The sequence below is a fragment of the Diadema antillarum genome, unplaced genomic scaffold (genome assembly GCF_040938485.1).
Source record: "Diadema antillarum isolate AM-2024a unplaced genomic scaffold, OU_Dant_1.0 seq00001666_RagTag, whole genome shotgun sequence".
Lineage (NCBI taxonomy): Eukaryota > Metazoa > Echinodermata > Echinoidea > Diadematoida > Diadematidae > Diadema > Diadema antillarum.
Window position 1 is genome coordinate 885,354 of NW_027272364.1, and position 14,106 is coordinate 899,459.

At 39.6% G+C, this 14,106-nt stretch overlaps 1 protein-coding gene across 1 annotated transcript in view; it reads left to right on the forward strand.

The window, feature by feature from the left end:
- The window catches only part of LOC139711531 (uncharacterized), a 32,676-nt gene extending 25,289 nt beyond the window's left edge, over positions 1–7,387 (forward strand). Inside the window, exons 7-11 of the mRNA XM_071623408.1 lie at positions 1,701–1,797; positions 2,750–2,902; positions 4,072–4,244; positions 5,866–6,031; positions 6,969–7,387. Coding sequence (XP_071479509.1) covers positions 1,701–1,797; positions 2,750–2,902; positions 4,072–4,244; positions 5,866–6,031; positions 6,969–7,163 — 784 coding nt within the window. The 3' untranslated portion in view covers positions 7,164–7,387. The remainder of the gene's footprint in view (positions 1–1,700; positions 1,798–2,749; positions 2,903–4,071; positions 4,245–5,865; positions 6,032–6,968) is intronic.
- The last annotated feature ends 6,719 nt before the right edge of the window (positions 7,388–14,106 follow it).

Genomic DNA, 14,106 nt, shown 5'->3' on the forward strand with positions numbered 1-14,106 from the left:
AGGGGGCCCCCATGGGGCCCAAACCCCCCAAAATTAAGGAATCTGTAAAAATCTTCTTCTCTAGAACCAGAAGTGATAGAGCTAAGTTAATACTATGAGTGAGTACATTAATGACTGTAGTTTCAAGTTTGTTCATGGCAGAATCAGGGGTGCCCCCCCCCCCCCTGGGACCCAGGGGAGGGGGGTGAGGAGGGGTCCTAATGGGGCCTAAATTGTACATTTTTATCTTCTTCTTGAGAACCCCATGACCCATTTTCACCAAACTTGGCAGGTAGCATCCCTAAGGGGTTAGGATCTCAATTTGTTAAAATGGGCACCATGCCCCACCCAGGGGGCCCCCATGGGGCCCAAACCCCCAAAATTAAGGAATCTGTAAAAATCTTCTTCTCTAGAACCAGAAGTGATAGAGCTAAGTTAATACTATGGGTTAGTACATTGATGACTGTAGTTTCAAGTTTGTTCATGGCAGAATCAGGGGTGCCCCCCTTGGGACCCAGGGGAGGGGGGTGGGGAGGGGTTCTAATGGGGCCTAAATTGTACATTTTCATCTTCTTCTTAAGAACCCCATGACTCATTTTCACCAAACTTGGCAGGTAGCATCTGTAGGGGGTTAGGAACTCAATTTCTTAAAATGGGCACCATGCCCCACCCAGGGGGCCCCCATGGGGCCCAAACCCCCCAAAATTAAGGAATCTGTAAAAATCTTCTTCTCTAGAACCAGAAGTGATAGAGCTAAGTTAATACTATGAGTGAGTACATTAATGACTGTAGTTTCAAGTTTGTTCATGGCAGAATCAGGGGTGCCCCCCCCCCCCCTGGGACCCAGGGGAGGGGGGTGAGGAGGGGTCCTAATGGGGCCTAAATTGTACATTTTTATCTTCTTCTTGAGAACCCCATGACCCATTTTCACCAAACTTGGCAGGTAGCATCCCTAAGGGGTTAGGATCTCAATTTGTTAAAATGGGCACCATGCCCCACCCAGGGGGCCCCAGGGGGGCCCACACCCCCAAAATGAAGGAATCTTTAAAAATCTTCTCTAGAATCAGAAGTTATAGAGCTAAGATAATACTACGAGTGAGTACATTAATGACTGTAGTTTCAAGTTTGTTCATAGGAGATCCAGGGGTGCCCCTCTTGGGGGCAGGGGTGGGGGGGGGGGGGGTGGTTGGGAAGGTCCAAATGGGGGCCTGAATTGTACATTTTCATCTTCTCTTCCTGAACACCTCGTGACGGATTTTCATCAAACTTGGCAGGTAGCATCCCGAGGGGGTCAGGATCTCAATTTATCAAAATGAGCACCATGCCCCACCCAGAGGGCCCCAGGGGGCTCCAATCCCCCCAAATTAAGGAATCTGTAAAAATTTGGGCCCTTATTGTACATTTTCATCTTCTACTTGAGAATGCCTGGTCAAATTTTGGTAGAGCTGTGAATAATTTAGATTAGTGATTGCGTGAAAGGTGAACTTGCGATACTCAGGTGAGCGCTAGACCCGCGGGTCTCTTGTTTAACATGTATGCTTGATGAACATATATTTCATATTCCACTGAGTCATATATTTCTTGTCTCATTACCTGAAAGTAAGATTTACTCACACTTCTCCTTGTTAATGAAAGATTGTGGTACTATGATACTTTTGTGACACATATGTCAATGCTTTTGTGTGTGTTTGTTTGTTCATTTTCTACCCTCTCTGAAACAGATCTGTTGTCTTTGGTCCACCGGGAAATAGTAAAGCTCCCTTCCTCTTCTTTGTGATCAGTGTGTTATGCTGGGGCTATCCCATGTATGTATTTAGGGTAAGTGACTTGGAGGGAGGCTAGTCAAGCATCTTACAGCGTGCTGTTCAAATGATAAGTGTCTGTGTGGTCACAGAATGTATGTATTTAGTGACTATTGTGGCAGTTTATACATGAGTACGTATGAATAATGCACTACTCTCCATATTACGATGTAGACTCGGGCAAAGCAGTTTAGCTGACACTAGAGCATATCTTGCTGAAGGAGATCAGATATAGTAGACCACATACTGCCTATATTTATACACAGTACCCATTTTACATACATGTAATGTATGCAAGCACGGCACACAATTTTTTTTTGAAATCCACTTGAAGTTCACCTTTCTTTCATAAATAAAGTAAAGTGAAACAAGCAGAGTGGCAAAACTTTGATTAAAATCAGACAAAATATATAAGTAATGTAATTGTAATTGTAACTTCCTAGAGCAGTGATATCTGTAAACAAGGAGAGTTGTTAGGTGGTAGTATCATTACCTTGTCTAATTTGCTCATGTGACTATGAAATATGTCCCTGGTTTGTGAAAGCCTCAGAATGTCCCGTAACTTTCTTGTTTTGTTTTGTTTTGTTTTGCATGACTTTAATGGAACTTCCACTGTTGTGTATACTTCAACTTTTTGTCATGAACATGGAGTAAAGATTCATATGAAAGTGAAATCATACCCCTTTACATGCGTCCATATTTCAGTTAATGTAATTGATGAAAATGGCAATTCATTCCCGGAAAGCAGTGATGGTTGATACTCTGTTGACTTTCATTGACCTTCTTGCGCTACACATTGACTGTAAGCTTTCCTGAGAAGTGGCAATCACCACCTTCCGTAAATGAAATTAATTGTCAGGGAAATAATAGCGTAACATCCAAACTGTGTTTCCAGTGATGCAGTCAGTCATTATAAAGTTCTATTTTTATTTATGTTTGTTTTTTCTTTTGAAATATTTGTGTTCTAGTGCTTTCCAGCCACGTTTGCCCTCTACCCTGCCCTGCACACTGTCTTCATTGTCAATAATGGCCTGATGTGGGTGATGTTCTACAGGGCCTACAAGAAAGACCCGGGATTTATCGCCAGAAATTCACCTGAATATGATCAGGCCATACGGCAGGTTAGGAAAAATAAAAATAAAAAAATATATATATCAGGATTCTTTACAAAATATTGACCAGGACAGAGCTGCTGAGTAATATGTTTTGACAGCATTTTGTATGGTTTTGTGCCATTAAAAGTATACATTTGGGAAATAGAGAATGTATTGTTTATCTTTAATTTAATTTTGGATTCTTAGTATTTGCATTTTCCCATTTTTTGACCTAAGGTTGATGCTTTTGCCTTCAGAACAGGTATATCTTTTTTTCTTTACTGTATGTCAGTATATTTTGATCTGCAGAGTTTTATAACCCTGCCGACATTGTACCTTTCCTCAGAAGGAAAGTGCTTCAGTTAATAAAGTTAATGCCTGATTAACATTTTTTTTTAATTCTCACATAGTGACATATACTACACATTGCTACCTGAAAAGTGCTTTTATACTATAATGTCGCTTGCTTTGAAATCTCCCTGTACAGAGATAATGTCTATCTGGCTTTTAGCGAAAATGTTATCAGAACCAGCTTGACAGTAGTAATGTCAAGAACTGAAAACCTGTCCACAGGTACTGTAAATACAAGGGAATGACACCCAGATATATAATATATGGATTGAGTGAATGCAGCAATATTACTAGAACATATCCATTAATTTTGAGGAAAATCAGAGGATCTGTTTGAATGCCACTATCACAGTTGGATGAGAAGACTACAACAGTTTTGTGATGTCTCTGCAGGACAACAGTATCAAGAAAATGTAAAGAGAATGCAATGTATATTATTTTTTCTAGCATATTGAAATAATACTTGATTACCTCTTTCAGGAAGCAGGGGAAATAATATTACCCTTAACATATGTCAGTATCAAAAAAAGTCAAGGGAATGTGTACTTTTCATAAAATGTTTCATTTTGTAGAATTTTCTTTATATTTTCTTTATATTAATGTCCTACAGGGATGTCAAAAACTGTGGTAGTCTTCACATCCAGCGATGATGTTGCACCAAAAATTCACCTCAGACTTCATAATGTTGCATTCACTCAATCCATTATATACTTGGCCATCTTTCCCCTTCAATGCCTTTGTGGCTTTTAAACAGGGTACAAATTATGTATCCAGCAATGATACCAACATACTGTTGAATACAAATATTAAACTGTAATGATCAATCCATGTCTATCTCTATCCAGGTGGCCCAATTTGATGAGTGGAAACAGGGTCGTAACCCTCTCAGTAGGCTCTGCCATACGTGTCGAATAGTCAAGCCCTTCCGAACCAAGCACTGCAGAACGTGTAATAGATGCGTCCTCCATTTCGACCACCATTGTCCTTACATCTACAACTGTGTTGGTCTCAAGAATAGGTGAGTTGTGGGCATTCTTTCTGTGGCAGAATAACTAATAATAATAATAATAATAATACATACAATTTCTATAGCGCCGTTCTCCACTTAAGAAAAGACAATCTTAAGAAAAGATGTCATAGGTGCCCCCAGTATAAGGGACTTGGTATAAATTGCCATATTCATATTTTGAACAACCTTCAAAGTCAGTTGCAACTTATTATGATAAGGCCTAAGATTGAGACTTGATTTGCAGCTACTGCACAGATTAATAGTGGAAAACCGTCATATTTCCTGAGATGAGTCTAAACTAACAATAACAGTGTAATATACAGTTTTTGTTGAAAGGAAAATCAGTTCAAGTGTTGTAAGTTAGATAGTCATGAAGGGACTTTAAAGTAATTTGATGCATTTTCTTACTCTTTGCCATTTGTGTTATTTCAGAAAATAGATTTGAGCTGTTGGACTAGCAATTGTACATTTGATCAGGTAGACTAGCATATGTTGAAGAAAGACAAAACGAAGGACAAAGACGTTTTTTTTCGGGGGGGTTGGGGGTAACTCCCACTGAGACCTGCTTTTAAACATGGATATAGATATGTTTGTTACACTATGTGTTGTATTTCTGTTTTTCTGAGAAGATAACATTGTGGCAAATAAATGTGTTGAAATTATTTGTTTTTGTCATGTAGTGCCAAAGTTTGAAGGTCAAAACTTTACGTTCAATCGTATTGCAGTGCTGCATTTCTCCCTTAACCCTAACTAGGCCGGGCTATTTAGGTAGTTGATAGAGCCGGGGGGGGGGCCTCCCAGGCCCCCCCTCCAGATCTCGGCCGTCGACCTCGCGATCGCGACGAAAATTGGCACACACATTGCCTATGATGTAATCTAATATACCATGAAGTTGGTTTTTTTAAAAAAATCATCATTTATGCTAAATTATGCTAATTTATGCATGATGATGCATAAAATCAGACTATTTGGTATAAATCACAAAATAAAGCTCAAAACAGGCACATTTTTTGTGTAAATATTCTTTTTGGTGTCCTTAGCAAATGTAATAAAAAAAAATTGTGATATCAGAAAAAATTCTTAAGTATTTTATTGTTTTTTTGAATTTCTTATGTATTTCTTTGTTTTTTCGATTTTATGTTTTTCATTGTTTTTTCGATGAAATTTGTCCGCGACATCGCTCCGAACAAGAAAATATGTTATTCATTGATTTTAATCAATAAAACACCAAAATAATGATGCTTTTATGAAATTTGCCAGTAAGCACAGTTTGCATTGAAATTGTACACGAATTAACGTTTTTGAGCAATTTTTGGTCTGACATGCATGTACATATTTATGCGTAACTTCGGAACCGCGCGCCCGGGCATCGCAAATTTGGTGTCAAAAGATGCAGGAGACTCGAAAGAAAAAAGTCATGAAACGTCGCGGCGATAGCTTTTTGCGATTGCGATACATCGCGAGGAACGTCGAGGGGGGGGCCTCGGAGGCCCCCCCCCCGGCCTAGTTAGGGTTAAGGTTTCTTGTACACCATCAGTCAATTACCTTGGTATATGCTGAGAGACATAACAGTTCTGACATATGGAGTAATAATACTAGAAATAACCGAATCACACATTCTTGTCTGCAGAGCGTACTTCCTGGGTTTCACAACGTCGGTGTCAATCATGATGTTCATCACGATATTCTTTGCCTGCATCCTCCTCAAAATGGAAGGCTGGAATTGGCTGTACATCATCGGGATAGCAGAGGCCATCTTCTTTGGTATCATAGCTACTGGACTCTGTTCAATAGCGGTAAGTAGATACCACTGTTAGAGGACTGTCTGAGATAAATGTGAAAGAGCATGTAATTTCAAGAGGAATTCACAGTTTATGTGATGAGAATTGGTTCTGAAATGGCTGAGACATCCAAAACAGAGCGATCCTAATAAAAGGTGGGACCCACTTTTTGTTATGATCGCTTTGTTTTACATTGTTTTTAGATGTCTCGGCCTTTCCAAAACCGATTTTCATCAAGTACACTTTGAATTCCTCTTTTATGGTATGCACTCTACTATTTCATAAGTGATTTCTAGGTATCTCACAAAGAGTTAAATGCCCAATCCTCATCTCCACCAATACAATACCATCCCTTTAAAGAACACTTGAAGAGCTTGGTAAAATTCATTGTGAAGATGAGCCAAGATGAAGCAGCTTGTATATGTGGCAGAAGTCAAGTATGAATGTTGTTTCAAAAAATCTTGTACATATTTGATGCATAGCCATGTCATTGTAAGCATAAACCCAGATTACATTGACTCCCTATTAGTCACTGTATCATGTTTAAAACGGAATCTACTTCATCTCGCTGTACTTGATCCATTTAACATTTGTCATTCTTATGCCAGTCAGAATCAACCCTGGTAATTAAAAAAGATCTTCGATCCCCGGTTGCCCCTGCCATCACTCGGGAGTCCTATTCCTATCTTTAAGATCATGCACGCACACACGCTTCCTCTTTCTTCTGCCGACGCTAAGCTTTTCTCCACAATTAAGTTGTTTCAAGGGGTGAGTCATGTGAGTGCTCTCACTTGAACTTCTTACAAAGAAGTGTTAGAAGAATGGGGACACATCCATTGACATTGTGAGGAATTCATGATTACAGTAATAATTTTCACCCAAAATGTGCTGACGTGGGACTCACTCCACTAATGTTCCTGCCTGTTTCCACCTGTCCTCTTCCTGCTTCCAGTGGTACATGGCTCTGGCTAACACCAACACCAACGAGCGAATCAACTTCAAGCGGTACGACTACCTCAAGGATGCCAGCGGCAACTTCCACAACCCGTACAACAAGGGCTGGTGGCACAACCTGAACGAGTTTTTCCTCACCAAGCGACTGATGACGGATGAGGAGGTGGAGCAGTCTCGTATCTATGTCGTATGAGGATGGTTTCCCCGGGCAAGCCTCCAAGTATCGGTCATTCGATGTCGGTCGCAGTCGTCGACATCGCAGGGTCCATTGCAGCATGTGGATTTGGCCAGTAGTGTGAAGACCAGCAACTCTCGTCGTGATTTTGTTTTGTGGTTTCCCCACCATATTACCTGATGACAGACTCGGCCAGTTAAGTCACTCTTTCCTCGAGGCAGTTACTAGCGTTGGGACAGTGGACAATCCATGAACAGATTATCATAGGTTGTCCTTAGTCTTCAAGAGGTAATATTATGAGGAAGGGGATGGGTTCTGGAGTCTGGTAGTAATTTATTTTGTGGTAAAGTTCTACAGTTGGCTCCAAGTCACCTTTAATATCACAGGATTTTTTTTTCCTTCTGTTTACTAAGTTTCACTTGGTGTTTTTTGTTTTTAATTTCTTCTTTTTTTCCCCCTGTGGTCAGTGTATTTCACGTGTTTAATAGTAACTACAAACTCACTGTTGCATGAACCCAAGAGGTAAATGGTAAAAACTCACAGTTACCATCTATGATACACTTAACTGGGTGACTTCATGAGAGATATGCACTGTGAGAGAGTAAGGATCTGAAAGTGTTTGGGCTTTCTGACAAACCGCCCAGCAAGAAAAGGAGATGTTTGACTTGAATGAATGTGATCTCATGCATATTCAAAACTTGTGTATAGCATAGGGAAATGATCAGAAAAAGAAAGATAAATTCTATACAAGAATAATAAAAGCAATGGTGGTTTAAAAAACACTTATTGTACATGCAATATCTTTCTGTTATCATGACTTGAGGAACTTCTGTAATCAAGTCCAGCATAATAGGTCTATCATCTGTCATTTTAGAAATCATTGCATTTCCAGTTCACACAGGCAAACCCCATTACAAGGAACACCAATACCATTAGCCCGCATTCACACTAGATTGCGCATCACTAGGTTGCACATCGCAGGACTTATCTCCAAAACCATAGTGCGGATACTCAACAGGACTTCTCCCCCTGTCTCCACGAAGCAAGTGGGGTCTGGGGACAAAATTTGGAGGAGAGAAGGACTTTGGGCTGTAATTGATAGCGCCCAGCTGTAGTCATCAAATGTGCGCATGCGCAAAGTCTGGTTTCAAGTGGCAGGGCTTGCCCCAAGCCCCCATTGCCCCTGCAGCTCGGGGATAGTAGAGATGGCAGTATGGGCGGTCAGTTGTAAAAAAGATAAAATCTTTCCTTACGCTCCCCATGACACGTTACCAAGTGTGAACAGGGGGAATATTTCATTGTTACAGGAAGGTTTTCAGTGGTACAGGTTTTTTAACATGTGGGTCAGTGGTACAACTCATGCGACAAAGCGAGCTGATATTGGAAACATATAATGAGATTTCATTTGTATGAGTGGAATTTAAAGGTGAACAGTTATTTTTCCCCGGACTTGCTCTGTTCGCTACATTGAGATTGAATGAAGGGAAAGTGATCACCTTCCCAATACACCTTACGAGGATTCACAACCAGGTGCACATCTTGCACACATTACACCTGCTGGCACATATTGCACACTTATTACACACAAGAAGTGGAGGGGTAACACTGGGCTAGGTGTGCAGCGTATAGGGGGGCACAGTACTATGCAAGACATGTTGGTAGTAGAAGGTATGACTCACGACAGGTGTATGTAGCTATGGTTACTGGACACTTCCACTCCAGCATGGAGTATAGCAAAACTTGTCACTGGATGTGATTAGAATGTTCTCTCCCCCATCCCCGCCCCCGAATGCAATGTTTGCACTTGTAGACCCACAAATGATATTTCCTAATAAACATTTTGATGGTTTATATGTGACTTTGTAATTACAAAATTACTGTTCAACAATAGGGCCTACTCTATATTTCGCACAAACGCTTGCTGAAATAAGGTTATTTTCTCTCCTGCATGTGGGGCCCTGATGTAGCAGCAATATATAGTCCTACATGATGATATCCATGTAAGGTTATCTGTTTTTATAAGATTTTGTTGTAACTGGGAATATCTTGCAATCCCAATTATCTCATCATAACAGGGTTTGCCTATAAAAACTTTACCACATGTATTGAAGGAAAAGGCTGATACTTCCTAAAATTGAAACCTTGCGTGATGACAGCTGACACCTGTATAGGACACATGTAGAAATGTGCCGTTTTTGGTCCCAACATATGAGACGAGAAACTTGTGCCTGTAATGTAATAACCCAATGCCTATCGGAATTTTGTGGTTCCTTTGTGAAGTTGTCATGGTTTATGAATTTCCTCATCAAAGAGTTTATTTTTGTTGTTTGCATAGTGATAAGCACAAAGAAAGCATGTCAGTGCTGTTGAAAGGCAGGAACGAAAATTTGACTTTTGTGCAAACAACAACAAACAAACAAAAAAGGAAATAAAAATAGAATATGAATTAGTACAATAATTAATCTGTTACGCTTGCAGAAGAACGTCATGGGGATATTTTGTTTAGTAATGTTCATCTGCGACTTCCTTATGCAAAATTTTAGAGCGTGCATAATTGCCAAGCAGGCTCTGGTTGTAAGCAATAGTAATAACTGATGATGAACCATAAACACAGAGTAGAGGTAGTTACATGACTCCTAAGTAGAATTTTCACCGATCAACAAGTAGCTAAGGTTTACAGTTGCAGAAAGTGACAAAAGATAGGTGCAGGGTCAAAAAACAAACAAATCATGCATTTCAGACAGAGCCCATGGGTTTGCTCAGCAACTAGCAAAAAAAAAAAGAAAAAAAAAGGGGGATTTCATATCTCATATTTCATATTTCATGGCCAATGTATATGCCCTTACAATAAGTGTACGCTTGATGCAAATACGAAAAGCATACATCTTCATCACTCTTCATTGCTCTGACTCATTGTAAAATGGATGAAAATGTTGAGACTTTGGATGAGCAACAGGCAACCACAATAACGGATGCTGACAATTTGTTCGCAGCTTGTGGGTTGTTGTTCTTCATTGTGCAGAACACATACCAATGCCTTCCGTAATTTCCATAACCATGTGCTTACCAGTAGATACAGTTTGTATGCCTGGGTATCTCGAAAGACATCTTTTTTTCAAGTTATTCATGCCATAGAAGCCATATCACCAATGTTCTATGGAAGTGTGCGCTACATCAGCATCTGGTGCAGTCACCTGTGTACACATAAATCATTGTAAAAGTTGTGGGGTTGCTTGAGTGCAAAGTGCAGTGTGTCAGCACTGTATTCATATTGTATGTTGTGCCTATTTTAAAAGGGAATGAGTAATTAAAATTTGTACAGCATTCATTCTGTATGTGCACTGTTCACCAATCTGCGCAGTAACATTTGGTGATTAACTCAATAGAGTTCATTGAGTAAGACACACCATGTACTGACTGCCGTGTACCGAGATTCAGGTGTGTGAAGGCTTTTAACTCCTTGTGTGCTTGACACAGAAAAACCATAGCATTGTACACAATGTCCTTAAGTCCCTGGCACAGAATGGGTTAATGCAGCAAATGGTTTAACCAACAATACAATTAACAGACAAATTGTGACCCGCTACAACAAAAGGATCCTAAAGTCGCTGACGGCTGAACCGAGAAAATCGAGTTTGAAGTTGCATCATCAAAATTGGTCAAAACAACCGGATTTCTGTTTTGGGCATGATTTTGTAGTCTAATGTTTTGTCTATCATCTGCCGAAATTTTGAAGCTAAATGATCAAAGGAAAGGCAAGAAATCAGAGTTTTTTGGGCCATGATTTACCGACTTTCAACGTATTTAAAGAGAAATGTGTCTGAAGATTTGAATCTAGCGCTGCAGCTAAACTCCGCCCCTAGCAATGAGGGAGTATTCTTATTGGTCAGTGCGTGGCATCCTGATTACTGATTGGTCATACGTAGACCGCTGGCACTAAGCTTGAATGAACATCGTGGAGGTCGCTAGGAACGTGCCTTCTATAGTCAAGCGGTGAAAACTGATAGCCGCTGCGTCGGAAGGAAAACTTTGAAGGCATTTTTCTCGAAACTCTGATTGCCTCAACCACTTGACATGCTAATAAAATCATCGATATTTCCCCAACCGAGTATTTTTATTAGTTATGGTATATATGAAATTAAAGTAGAAGATTAAGGGAATAATGTCGTGCCATTTTCAGAAAATTGTCCTCCCCCGACTTTCGGATCCTTTTGTTGTAGCGGGTCACAATTGACTGCTTTCATTTTGATAGAACAACAAAGTGTATCTAGTGAACTTCAGTATGACTGACAATTTTTCTAATGATCCCATGTGCTGCAAAAATCTGTAGCCGGATTACTACCATTTATTCTTCCATTTAACTCAGATTTTGAAATCATGATACATATAAAGCCAAGGAAGAAATTGAAGTACTGTGCTGAAGGCATTATGAAGAGGGGATTCACTTGTGTGCATGTGAGTGTGGTATCATATCATCAGTTTTTGTGATGGTTCGCCATGTGAGCCCCACAAATGAGAAATCTGCAGTTCATTTTGGAAGCATGCTCATGTATGTTTTATGTACAACTCAGAGGATAGAGTGTGTATAGAGGAGAAAAGTAGAAACAGTAATGAAATGTATGTGTATGCTACATGTGTATGTTTTGATGTGTCAGGTTGGCTTACAAATACATATGGCTCTTTTAAATCAAAGTCCAGAGTGGAAGATTTTGCTGGCTGCTTCTGTCGTTTCTTTTCATAGTGTAGCATGTACCCATCACTTTTCTGCCTGATACCATGTCTTCTGGTATCTGTGCCCCAAGTGAATATTATAAAACCTATTACCATCATACAGAGACTGTGCATTATTATCAGTTACTGTAAACAAGGAATGTTCGCATGCATTTTAATTTCGCGAAGTTTGCTAGCGCCAAGATTTGTTAGATTTAAATACAAGCGAAAGTTCTTGTCTACATTATATGCATGGAATGCCAGTGGCAATTCGCGAAAATTTCATGCCGCAATAAAGGTCGTCAGCTCCAATTCGTGAAAATTTCATACCACGAATACATCACATTTTACAGTACATTTTACAGTATAGGGAAATTCCATCCTGATGTTAATGTTGCTTTGTATGTAAACCAGTGGCGTATCTAGGGAAAACGGCGCCCGGGGCAAGCGCGAAAATTGCGCCCCTAATTTCTGAAAAAGTGTTCAACCCCAAGCCCATCCTGGTAGGGACTTTAAAAAAGTCTACATGATATGCTTTTTCAAGCACTTAAAAGGGGTCTTTTGAGGGTGATTTAAATGTAATAAATTTAGATAAATTTTGGCGAGCGAGCGCAGCGAGCGAACCAAAATTTTTTGTATATTTCCGCGTCATCATCACGTTTTGTTCTTATCTTTTTTTGTGTGATAAATTTTGGCGAGCGAGCGCAGCGAGCGAGCCGAAAATTTTTGTATTTCAGGTTACAAAACATGGAAATCTTGTCATTTTTTGCTTATTAAATCTTACAATTCTAATGAAGAAAATTAATGGTAACGGCCTTATAGATAACGATTTATACCAACAAACTGAGGACTTGAAAAAAAATACTCCAAATTAGTACGCGCGTGTGAGCTGAAATTTGTATATTTCCGCGCCATCATCACGTTTTGTTCTTATCTCTCTTTTTTTTGGAGAAATTTTAGCGAGCGAGCGCAGCGAGCGAGCCGAAAATTTCTGTATATCAGCTTACAAAACATGGAATTGTTGTCATTTTTTGCTTATTAAATCTTACAATTCTAATAAAGATATAGTGACGGCCTTATAGATGAGGGTGATTTAAATGTAATAAATGTAGATAGATTTTGGCGAAGCGAGCGCAGCGAGCGAGCCGAAAACTTTTGTATATTTCCGCGTCATCATCACGTTTTGTTCTTAGTTTTTTTTGTGATAAATTTTGACGAGCGAGCGCAGCGAGCGAGCCGAAAATTTTTGTATTTCAGCTTACAAAACATGGAATTCTTGTCATTTTTTTGCTTGTTAAATCTTCCAATTCTAATCAAGAAAATTAATGGTGACGGCCTTATAGATAACGATTTATACCAACAAACTGAGGACTTGAAAAAAAAAATACTCTAAATTAGTACGCGCGAGTGAGCCGAAATTTGTATATTTCCGCGTTTTGTTCTTATCTTGTTTGATTTGGTTTTTTGCGCCCCCCCCCCTTATGTTCGACACCTTTGGCACCCTCGTTTGATCCAATAGGCGATCGCTTAAGAACGAAAGAAATAAAATTGCAGCCGCTGCTCCGTGTAACATTTTGCCTTCTAACGATGGCATGTGTGAACACAATATACATTGTCATTTTGTCCGCGTCATCATCACGTTTTGTTCTTATCTTCTTTTTTCTCTTTATATGAATTTTGGCGAGCGAGCGCAACGAGCGAGCCAAAATTTCAGCTTACAAAACATGGAATTCCTGTGTGAACACAATAAACATTGTCATTTTTTGTTTTCATCTTGTTTGATTTGGTTTTCTCCCCCACCCCACCCCCGTTCTCCCTCCTTCCCGGTCCGGGCGAGTTTTTTTTCTTCTTCTTCTTCTTCTTTTTTTTTCCCTTCTTTTTTTCTTTTTCTTTAGAGAGTGAGACAAATGGACAACTGTGTGTGATCTAGGTGTTGAGCAGTTCTCCTTTCAGTTTGTGCACAAAAATTCTTCCAAGTTTCATTTATCTCCTGAGAAAAATTTTTGTCTGACGTGTTTTTGGTATATGGTAAGAGTGATGTGTTTTGCATGTCTTCCTCAGTGAGTAAGTTCTCTCTGGGCCCAAACATTTGAGAAAAATCAAAAGTAGTGATTTTTTATTTTTTTTTTTTTTCTAATGTACAACACCAAGATCACACAGAGCATACAAGAGTAAACCTATCCATAAGTCCATATTTTGAGCAAGATTAGTTCAAGCAAACACTTCAATGGAGCATTAATATGCAGTTTTG